Genomic DNA, 12,270 nt, shown 5'->3' on the forward strand with positions numbered 1-12,270 from the left:
ATATTAACCAAAGTGAATGCGAGCGGCTTGGAAGGCGGATGTGACTGACAAGACCATGGATCCATTCAACATGTTGTGTTTTTGAAGAAAGAGAACTAATCTTTTCCTGACCACAACACATCTAATCACACCGGAAAATAAATTCTGTACGATAACCACAATCCAAGAAGGTGCCGTTTGAAAAGAGCCTCAGGTCCTCTGTGTCCAGCTTGGTCAGCCATCGTTTCACCTTTCAATGAGAGCGACTCGCATGGAGGTTGGGGGTGAAAAAAACGGCAGATGTGTTCAGGATGATGAATGTCACCCTTGGAAAGCTGCCGCCGCCTGAGAGCCTCTCTCAGTTGCTCTTGCGGGGGCAATAAACAGGCAAGAGAAGCTGCGCTCGTCTGTTGATAGACATTGCAAGCCCGCCGTCCAATAGCTTCCATCAGACCATGTACGAATTCTGGTTCTTCAGCTTGTCCAGCTCTTTGCTCTGCTGCCTCAGAAACAGGATTCTGCGATTAAGGATCGACAGGACAGTCAGTGTAAGAATGAGTAGCAACGAGGAGTGTGACGATATCCCGATACGGCGATAAATCGTGATACTTTGTCTCAAGGTCAATTATCGATACGCCTACGCCAAGTATCGATATTTGTAGAAAATATACATCCGCTGTTACGGCTCCATTGTTCATTACTTATTGAGCAATTACTTGGTGGGCCGCTAGGGGGCGCGCCTCATAAGAGTGGTGGGGAAACGTGTATAAGTCTTCAGGCGAAGAAGACTCAAGTAAATAAATCACCGGCTGCATACAAGTCAAAGATGTGGATATGGATAGTGTGGAATGGATACATTTCAAATTTTAGCGAGAGGAGAAGGACTTTGGTACTGTATATGCAAGAGCTGGCTTACAAGTTACACTGGAAACATGACGAATATGAACAGCCACTTACAGCAGCATCATCCAGAGCTAAGGGTTCTCTACTGAAAGCAAAACTCCCTTTGAATTTTCCGAGGCCAAAGTTGATCATGCACAGCATCCCTGTGTATATTTGCAATCAACCTCCACTCATGTAGCGTAGTAGAGAATGATGGTTTTCGCTATGTAATTTTGTTACATGTCAGGGGCAGATGTTTTGCTCGGGGAGTTCGCCTCTACACGGGCGGGGGCAACACTACATGAAACTCAGACGTTTGAAATTAGACACAGTCCTTATGATATAAAGGGTACAAGTAGCAATCGAGTCATCACAACGAGTAGGTCTTACTCGCGACGTATGGACATCAATCATTTATTACCATTTCCACACATTACATTGGGAAATCAAATCATACATGGTCTTTATTTTTTATTTATTTTTTTATTTTTTTAAAGAAAAACAAAACAAAACAAGAACAAATATTAAGCAAAGGTGTGTATCTGTAAAAGTTGTTAATTTGTGGAATAATTTGGGAATTGATCTGTTGAATGTAAAAAAATCTTTAAAATTTAAAAAATAAATAAATAAATAAATATTTATGTCAGCACAGTATGAAAATTGTATATGTAAGTATATGATTTAGATAGGTATTATGGTATATGTCTAGGAAATTCATGCATATATGTTATTGGCAAATGCACGCATGTCTAAGTGCACTTGTATATATAACCAGGTTTATACATTTTATTTAAAAAAAAAAAGTAAACTAGTATTGTATTAATAATGAAATAAGATTAAATATACAAAGTAAAAGGGGCAGGACTAGATAAGTTTTTTACTTCTTCCTACTCCCTTTTCAACATGTAAACTGTGATTGATGATTTTATTGGGGTTTTCTTTTCTTTTAAATTTCTGTTTTTCTGTTGTTTGCTTGTTTATATGTTCAATTAAAAAAAAACAAAAAAACAAAAAAAAAAAAAAACATACACAACGCCGCTTATACCTCACCAAACAAAATGGAGCTAACACTCCCGACCTTCCAAACTGCACTCGAGCAACATGCGAATGAGTAATGGCGTGATGAATGAATTACGAATTATGGCGGAAGTCAACACAAATGAATAGTGGACTCCAAGTGACCATTCGAATTTATGACTAAGTTTTATGGACAGCGGAACAAATTAACACATGAGAGTGGGGATGGCTAAGTAAACAAAGGGAGGCAAACACACACAAACAGCCAGACCACGACAGAAGACAACCGGGTAAAATAACCAGCCGAAAACATTTCACTGAGAAAAAGAATTCCAACTTTGTATGAGGAGATCAGGGTTAAACTAATGCACTCGAGTCATCACAACGAGTAGGTCTTACCTGCGACGTATGGACATCAATCATTTATTACCATTTCCACACATTACATTGGGAACTCAAATCATACGTAATAATAATCGCGGTATTGTCATATCGTGAGATAATCGTTATCGTGAGCTTTGGATCGCATATCGTATCGTATCGTGAGGTACCCAGAGGTTCCCACCCGTAGTAGCAACATTGCTCTGCTCATCTATTCATATAATCCTTCGCCTCACCTTTGTTCCCTCAGTGTGGCCTGAATTTCACTGACTCTGACCAGTGAGCGAAGGTTTTTCATCTCTGTGCACAGCTCCGACATGTACAGGCTGCCCATGTTGTGGATGTCCTCACGCAGTCGGGCCGCCTGGCACAAAAACCATGTTTATTGCAGGGAAACAATCGTTTTATCTCACATAATCACCAAAACAAAGCACTGCATCGACATTTGCCCGGGATAATTTGACAAGAATGGAACAGCTGCGGTACCGTTCATTAACTTTAATTATTGATATATAGATATATAGTCTAATAAAAACAGTCGAGTGGGAGCACATTTTAGTACGAAAGGAGGACATAAATGGATGCCTACGTAGTGAGGCTTGAAAGCTGGTGAACCCTCACTTTTTTTTTTTTTAAATTAGCGTTTTTTCTTTGTTTTTCATCTTTGGGGTTGTGGTGATAACCTTATTAATATAATAAAAATCAGATCAATCAATCAATCAGATCAAATTAACGCACTGCAAAGAACTGCAAGCAGACCGCCACAGGTGAATGATGTAAATTTGGGCAGGGCCATCACACATCACTGCTGTCAAGTGGTAAAATATTTGATAGCGACATGGCCGTATTTTTTATTTTTAATAAAATCTTTGCTTCAGTTCCCCTTGATTAACCTCTGAGGAGTATTTTTTTTGGCTCCTCAAATGAAGTCATTGATTAGCAAAACTCAAAGAAAAAATGTTATTTCAAGCCATGCACCCAAATCAGTATGCGAGCATACTGTACAGGCCAAAAGTTTGGACACACGTTCTTATTCAATGCATTTGCTTCAGTCTCATGACTGGTTACTTTGTAGATTCTCACTGAAGGCATCCAAACTGTGTATGAAATGATGTGGAGTTATGTACTTAAGGTGAAATAACTGAAAACATGTTTTATATTATAGATTCTTCAAAATAGCCATCCTTTGCTCTGGTTACTTTTTGGCATAGTCTTGGCAGTCTTACCTCTGGGAACTCATTCAATATTGCTGGAAAACACTTTCAGCAATACTTGCACTTTGAAGCTTAGAGAGAATGCCAAGAAAGTGCAAAAAAAAAAGTTAATTACAGAAAAGGGTGGTTATTTATTTATGTATTTATTTTCACCTTTTTTTTTGTTAAGTACATAAATCCACATGTTTATTACTTGTCATAGTTTGATGCCTTCAGTGAGACTCTACAATGTACATAGTCATGAAAATAAAGCAAATGAATTGAATGAGAAGATGTGTCCAAACTTTTGGCCTGTACTGTATACTGTAAATGAAAGTTTTGCTTTCAAAATCACTTTTTTTTTTTTTTTAATTTTATGTTTACTTCATACAGCAGTGTGAGGAATAATGTGAAAAGGGAAGTCAAAATATGGAGTCTGGTTGGCTTCCAGAGAAAAGACATTTTTGTACTGGATTTTAGAGATGTTTGAAGTGCTCATTCCCTGCTTTAGAATTCCCCAAAACAGTGGACACATGTTACATCGCTACTTCATATAGCCTGTGAGACCCCATCAGTGTGGCCTCGGTCCACAAACCAACTGCAAAAAAACAACAACAAACAAAAAAAAAAAAAAAAAAAAAAAAAAAAAACAGTTTGACTTTTGTTCTGCCACTGTACCTGTTTCTCAGCATTCTCTGAAGGCCATCCTTGGATATGTTTGATGAGATTCTCATTGAAATGAGCTGCCAGGGAGGGAGTGAAGGACATGGGCGCATCAGATTGACTTTGACTGGTGTGGTGGGACAACGTTGCACCAGCTGTGTTTGATTCCATGGAGAAAATCTCCTGGCTGCAGATGATGTACAAACATGCAAAAAGTTCAATTCCACAGTATTTGGCAAAGAAATCACCAGGCTCAATTAATCAGCATATTTAACATCCTGCCTGCTCACTACCTTCTTTGCTGGAGCGTCCTAGGATCTTCAGGACGCTTCTCCGTGGTCTGAGCCAGAGGGCCTTGAGAGCCTTGCTTGGCTGAAGATGTATTGCCCTGCAGAAGCAAAAATGATTGCAGGTAAGGGAAAATGTGACACACATGGGCTGGGGTGTTCACAATTATGTGATATCAGTTTGGAAGCATCATTAGGGTTTCTCACCCTAGTCTGCAAGGACGCGATGCTGCTCGGGTGAACAGTCAGAAGGTTTTTCGGGTTGCTCTGCGGTGTGCCATTCCGTGGTGACACGTAAGGTCGTGGTGACGAGGCGTCCGATGTCAGAGATGCGGGGGACTGACTGGAGTGTTGTGCTGAAGATGTCAGAGGAGGACAGCAATGTAGAGGGTAATGCATTCATGGAGCATGAGGAAATCAGACAGGAGTGACTCCCAACCACTGAAATGTAACGAAATGTGACGAGTACGTCACTTCCATCCATCCATGTTGACTGCTTATTCCTCACAAGGGTGGCGGGGGGTGCTGGAGCCTATCTCAGCTGGCTTTGGGCAGTAGGCGGGGTACACCCTGAACTGGTTGCCAGCCAATCGCAGGGCACACAGAGACGAACAAGCATCCACACTCACAAGCACACCTAGGGACAATTCGGAGCGGCCAATTAACCTGCCATGCATGTCTTTGGAATGTGGGAGGAGACCGGAGTGCCCGGAGAAGACCAATACTCGTCACTTGATTGTAGGAAAAGCTCATGTTTGGCATCTTTGAATAAACTGAGTATCAAGTACTTCAAGTGCCCTCTTTTTTTAAATGAAAATATGGTCACTTTACTGTACTTTAATTTATTTAATTCAATCTCCGGTGTAATAACCTTATTTATTTATTGATTTAATTTTTATTTTATTATTATTATTTTGGGATGGGCGAGGACCGATACCAGGTATCGGTATCGGGCCGATACCAGCCTTTTTTTCAAATACTCGAGTAGTCGTGACGCAGACGAGTACAAGCGACCGATGGCATAGGGGGAAGACGTTAAGTGAGTCCTCCTTGCCTGTAACTGGCGCTAGCTTGCAGCAGTTTTTGGAAATACTGGTTTGGAAATCCTTCAAAATTGTGAATCTTAAACTAAAAGAGCATTTTTGTGTTTTATTTTGAGCGTTAAGACTATTGAGGAGTGACTGTGCTTTTTTTGGTCAAAATTAAAGGAAATATATTTGTTTAAAAATATCTTTGTGATTTTTTTATTTGTCAAACTGTACTACTGGTATCGGCAGTTGGTATTGGTATCGGTGAGTACTGAGGGTCAGAGTATCTGTCCGAAAAAAAGTGGTATTGAACATCCATATTATTATTATTATTATTATTATTAATTCAATCTCTGGTGTAATAACCTTATTTATTGATTGAATTTTTATTTTTAATTTTATTTTTATTATTAATTCAATCTCTGGTGTAATAACCTTATTTATTGATTGATTGAATTATTTTTTATTTTATTATCTGTTCTCATTGCTGCTGGACATGTAAATTTCCCAGAGGGAGCCATCCCAAAGAGATCAATAAAGTCAAGTCTAAGTCTCAGTCTAAGTCTAAGTCTAGAAATATAGCACTGAGTTGAGTGATGGGTGTCCCATTTGCACGATTTGCAATGCCAAGTTGATCAATTCTAGTCCAGCACAATTATCTATCTAGCAAAACTAGAGGGCACACTTCCTTCTGCTGCATGGAGATCGGGAATACAAGAACACAACACTTTCTGAATTCTGAATTGAAGAAAGCCAGATTCGATGAGAAGGATTCTCTACCTGTTCATTTTGTTCATCAGTAAACCTTATACCTATGACTTGAATTTGAAAAAAAATGTGTCACATTTTGTTTTTCAATAAATAAAGGTTGAGTAAATGGCATAGGAAACTGTGGCATTCAAGTATCTCCAACAAGGTTAAGAACCATTGAACTAATGTTCCCTATCTTCACGACTATAAGGTGCACTTTAAAGTATTAAATTTTATCAAAAAATCGACGGTTCGCCTAATCGTGAGGTGAGTCTTGTGTGTGGACTGAGGTCCAAAATCTGACTGACTGGGAGAATCTCCCGTTGACACATTGCCTATATACATGAACAGCGGACCTAGCTGAAGACAGGCAGTGTGAGAGCGCGAAAGAGTCAACTGAAAGATGGCAGCATCCGGATGCTCAAGACACGCCCAGTGTGATGAGAGCACGAAAGAGTCAACTGAAAGAGTCAAATTGAAAAGTTAAATTAGAGAATGCTGCACACAAAACATGAGGATTCGAGGAAAATAAATTAAGAGCCAAGAATGAACAAACACTGCAAGTGCAAGAGTTGTTAAAATAGATAAGAAATAAAGCCAGTATGGCATCAGCGCACCGACATCCTGGACCGCAACAAGCATCCATATTCAATAAAAATAATTAAATTAACTTTGGAAGCGAGAGACTATTTGATATTTTTCTCTTTCTGTGTGGGAGGAATTCCCGTCGACACATTGCTTATATATGTAAGAGGATTTATTTTCACATTGATATCTTTGGAGATCTATTTTGTTTCTGCTTTGGGAGGACGGAACTACAGTATTGTAAATGAGCGCAGTTGGCGGAAGGATACATGAAAAGGAGGGGGAAGTGATTGTGACGGCAAAAGAGTCAACTGAAAGGTGGATGTGACTGAGGACAGGCACGAGAGCGCAAAAGAGTGAACTTAAAGTGTATGGGACAGCTCAGGACATTTTTTAATATGTTGTTTGGAACGATATAATATACACGACAAAATGAGCGGCTCGTCGAGTCAAAACATATTAAAAGAGTATCTCCTTATTTTTTACTTACCCGCGCAAAATCTGGCCATTTGGCGCGCTCCAGCGGCCGAATCTGATATTACATCAGTGGAAGAACGGAAGTCAGCGTCTTTGCTTTGCCACTGCAAGGTTATGACTGCTGTCTGTTTTGTCATCAACTGAATTTCTACAATGCCATCTCGTTGCGTGGCCGGATTTTGTTGTAATCGAAGGGATGGTGAGGTGAGCCTTTTTCAGTTCCTTCAAGATGCAGCTCTTGGCGAAAAATGGACAAAGCAAGTGCAACAGACAGAGATAAATGGACACCTGACTCCAACGTCAGTGTTGTACAGCGCACATTTCAAGGAAGACTCGTTTGACCCGCTCCCGGCCCTGAAGGTGTCACTTGGCTATAATGTGGGGTAAGAACTAAAATCTAGAAACAGCACTTATTTTAGCAGCTCATGCCAAAAATAACCACTGCCAAATTAATATACAGTCAATGAAAAGGTACCAATTTCTAATGAGGAACTGCTAGCTTTCCATTTGTTGTCTATTTTATTTTGTATTATGTATTGTGCTGTGCATATGTGTTGAAGGCATCATCACGCTCAAGTTAACAGCTCAAACTTTGTTTCAGATGGTGGATGAGATGCTTATGGAGTGAGTATGAGTCGAATAAAACTGCAACACAGGCGACATGTTTGGAAGATGATTTGGGTGATGTATCTGGTGTTTGCATCCAAAATGTGAGTAAATTTATTGTACAATATACATGATTGATAACACACCAATTCATGGAAAAACAAATTACTCACCCCACCTAGTGTTCAAATTTGTCATGTAAATGTAATTTACATTTCATATGTATTTTTTATTTGAAATATCAACATCCACAATTAGAATTCAATCTAATCACAACATAACGGGAAAAAGTAGAAATAGAAATGAAAGTTAATTCTAATTATTTTGCATATATGTACAACATGATTAAATAATTCAATGGGTATATTATTATGTACAGAATACAGAATATGTGGAGGATCTTAAGAAGATTGTGGAGACCATCTGTCAGGAGGCCAATCTGGATGAGGACACACTCCTTGAAAGCTGCTACTGGACCAGGAAATGCAGAACGAACGCCGACCACTATGTGCAGACTTTCAGAAGCCAGACTAGGCAGAGGCTGTGCGGTCATACAATTCGCACTTTACTTACCGTTAACTTTTTCAGTGGAGTAGTAGCTGAGTTTTAGACATGACAATTTCAGACTCTGATATTGGATTTTGTGACCAATTGTAGGAAGCGCAATGAGCTACTGCCTTTCGATATTTTTTTTTATTTTTGATTTTTGTGGGAGATGAATCACTGGATAGTTTGACTGACGACTCGCAAGATGCAATTTGTACATTTGTAAAATAAAATTGTACATTTATAGGCATAGCTGATTGTTCTCTATTTGTTCATTTATAATTTGGATGAAAAGAAAAAGGCATGTATTTCTTTTGTATAATTGCATTTATTTATATCATATTTCGTGGTATCCTTTGCAGTCATTCGATGGAAATGTTCTCCTTTTTACTGACACTACACAAGAAGGAATGGGTAAGCGGTCTGCAAGACTTCCACAATGAGGCAGACCGCTTTGAACGTCCAGTGATGGGTGATGCACTGGTTCTGCTGCGCTCCGGACTCTGACAGCAAACGCTCTCCTTCACTGTTGCCATTGATACACAGTTACCACAGGAACACCTGCAAAGCACAAGCAACTTTTTTTTCTTTTTTCCCCCAGCCATTTATAACATTTACAAAGAATTTGTTCATTATTTGAGAATTACTTGGATTATGTATTTCAAGCACTTTAGGAGAAAAAAAATGTCATGCATCTGACTGGTATGAGGTCAATCTAATTTCCAAAATGCATGTTGTAAACTTTTTCCATTGTGAATTGAGTCTCAGTGGTTGGCATGTGCCAATGTAAAAGGGGCAGTGGTGGCTTCACTTCTTAGGACAGCGAGTAAGCAACATTTAGTTTATGGTTTACATTTAAAATGGATAAGTTCTATTTTGCTACTACCAATATAAATTAGCTTTTTACTATAACAAGCATAATAATTTGAGTGTATTGGACTAAACCAAGCTACATTTTGGCCACAAAGCGTTTGCTATTTCGCCCATACAAAAATATAAACAGCATTGTTAGTCCATAATTTCCTTTAAAAATGAAGAGTAAGATTTACCATTCTGTGTTCTGGAGCCTGCCGATGTCGTCCTCTACCTCGGCAGTTTGAAACTGGTCACAGCCACCTTCATTGTAACGCAGACGACCGGACACAGTTGCACCAGCACCTTCATCAAGAAAAGGCTCAAACCGATACAGCTGGATACATTCCTGGGCTGAAATATCTTCGTCTGAAGACTGCTTGTGTAGACATCAAATTCCAACTACACTTGATAGCGAGTCAGAAAGCCCCTTACTATCCGTGTAGTTCTCCATGTCCTCCTATTGTTTTTGCCAACTTCCGTACTCGTGGTGACGTCACGAGTGTCCCGGCTCGAAAAAAGGGGGTGTCGCCAGTAAGCTGCCATGTTTTGGAAATTCACGATAAATATCTCATTTTTACAAGCACTTGTCATTGCGTTTTTAACACAGTAATCATTGAAATCATATTATTTGTACTTGTACTCCTTTTTAAAAATACTTTTAGGGTGACTTTTTTTCGTGTCCCATACACTTTAAGGCCTCGTTATACTTCTGCGTCAGGCTACGGCGTAGGTTTTATGGAGGAGCTCCGCTTGTGCATTTGCCTTCATATTTGTGCGCAATACACATCGGGTTCTGCTGCAGTTTCACTCCAAGTCGGGGTGTCGCTACGCCTGCTATTGGCTTGGATGCCACAGAGTGGAGATTCCTCTGCATTTTATGACAATTCAGGAAGTCGCTTTCTTGATTCAGGAACAAGAAACAAAGCCGGGGTTAGAGTTAGCTCATCACCATGACAATTGGGTGTGTTTATAAAATAATAATAATAATAATAATAATAGAAATTTTAAAAAAAATTGATTCGGCAATATATCATAATATTACAGCTCGCAATTCTCCAAGTCGATTTTTAAACATTCATTCTTGATGGAAAAATATTCAACAAAACATCTTACTTAGGGTTAGGCTTCAAACCTTAAGCATGGAAGAAAGCTATATTAATGGAACATTAAGCCTTAATATTTTATTTCATTGCTGTTCAAACATGAAACAGATTACAACCTGTTTGTTAAATACAGTGGCTCACAGTTACAAGACTCAAGTTTCAGATTAAATAATACATTTTCATACAAATCTTACAGTTCACGTGTACAAGTTTACTGATTAGTATTTTCTAAATTTGGTTTAAAAACAAATCACAACAGTCGACTTGTAAATTAATATCGGATTAATCAGTATATCGAATCGTGACCTATGAATTGTGATGCAAATGGAATCGGCAAACGCAGAAGTATAAACCAGGCTTTAGTGCCGGGAGTTCTCCAGCAGGCCCTCCTCTCCCCCTGCCCTCCCAGGGCACTGGCGTTTGTGGCTTCTCTCCGTGACCTGTTGTGTTCTAACTTCTGCCATGGAGCTAAAGCATGCATGTTTGGTGAGCAATGTGTCCTCTTTTTCTCTTTTTTGCTTGTTTCAGACCTTAATGACCCACTTAAAGTTAATTGTTTGATTGACGCTAATCTGCAAAGATGACTTGATTGGCTCGCACGGTGAGGGAGAGAGGGGGAAGAGGAAGACTCTGAGGAAGAGGAAGACTGTCTAAAGAAACATTTCCAGCCGGAGTCATGTTAAGGCCAATCAAAAGAAGTGGCTGAGTGAGGGTATATAAAGAGGGTTCTGCCACAACGAGTCCAACAGTTGGTTTTATTTCACAAAGCGGAACTGACTGTTCCCAGCGCCTACCCATCTCTATAGGTGCGTTTCCATTACCCTCAGTTTTGCGCAAAAGGCATGTTTCGCAAAAGTAAGCTGGTAATGGAAACACCGGATTTGCGAAAAAAAAACCCTCAAATATCGCAAAAAAGTTTTTGCGCTCTCATGAAGTGGTTTTTGAGACGTATCGAAAAAGAAGTATTTCGCAAAAGTGTAATGGAAACACTTTTTGTGCATTAGTAGTTATGTGACACCCGCCCGCTCACGGAGGAAAGGACTGTAACACGTTTATGTGTATTTTTTTTTTTTATTAAACTTGCAATTACTATTTGTTTTGAGAATTATTACTTTCGGGTTTGTATTTTAATTTTACATGCTGAAGTGATTTGTATTGGCTACTGCACGTCATGAGCATAAAAGAGAGAGAGGTGTAATCGAGCGAGACTCCTTTGAAAAGTTGAAGGAGAGGAGAGCTTGAAATCCTGTCCTGCCATGTCTGGTTAATTTAGCAGAAAACATCAGAAACTTTTAACAATTTGTAAACCGCCTTTTACCCAGCCTATGCATGGGAACAACAACATTTTAGGATTACAGGAAGTAGGAAGTACGGTGCCACTCGCTTTCGTGTCAGAACCGCTTGCCGACTGCCGAGGGACATACACAACAACACCAACACTAAATGCCCGAAACCGCCCGATGAGGGGTGCGTGTTTTTAAAGTAATATAACTACACCGGGCGTCCGTCTACCGTAAACATCATGAGCACCTACTACAGAACAGCGAGGTCTCGCGAGATGGGACATTCCGAGAATTGCGCCTCAGAAGCGAAACTCTCTTCAATGGAAACACCGACAATTCGAAATTGTACTTTATCGAAATAGTACAATATCGCTTTTATTTTTGCGAAAAAGGGTAATGGAAACGCACCTTAAGTCACGGGTAGATGGAACATACCAAAGGCAAAGGGGTGTCCAGGCTAAACTACTGCATAGTGTATCTTTCTTTCTTTCTTCCTTCCTTCCTTCCTTCCTTCCTTCCTTCCTTCCATCCATCCATTTTCTTAACTGCTTACTCCTCATTAGGATCATGGGGGTGCTGGAGCCTATCCCAGCTGGCTTCGGGAAGTAGGTGGGGTACACCCTGAACTGGTTGCC

General features: G+C 39.7%; 1 protein-coding gene across 1 annotated transcript in view; it reads right to left on the bottom strand.

Annotated features, from left to right (window-relative positions):
- Positions 1–12,270, bottom strand: part of LOC144005954 (WW domain-containing adapter protein with coiled-coil-like) — a 48,140-nt gene that overhangs the window by 380 nt on the left and 35,490 nt on the right. The window contains exons 9-13 of the mRNA XM_077504478.1: positions 4,610–4,758; positions 4,409–4,503; positions 4,131–4,302; positions 2,496–2,623; positions 1–497 (exon numbers count right to left, since the gene is read on the bottom strand). The exon at positions 1–497 is cut by the window's left edge and continues 380 nt beyond it. Coding sequence (XP_077360604.1) covers positions 428–497; positions 2,496–2,623; positions 4,131–4,302; positions 4,409–4,503; positions 4,610–4,758 — 614 coding nt within the window. The 3' untranslated portion in view covers positions 1–427. The remainder of the gene's footprint in view (positions 498–2,495; positions 2,624–4,130; positions 4,303–4,408; positions 4,504–4,609; positions 4,759–12,270) is intronic.

Source organism: Festucalex cinctus, chromosome 1 (assembly GCF_051991245.1).
Source record: "Festucalex cinctus isolate MCC-2025b chromosome 1, RoL_Fcin_1.0, whole genome shotgun sequence".
Lineage (NCBI taxonomy): Eukaryota > Metazoa > Chordata > Actinopteri > Syngnathiformes > Syngnathidae > Festucalex > Festucalex cinctus.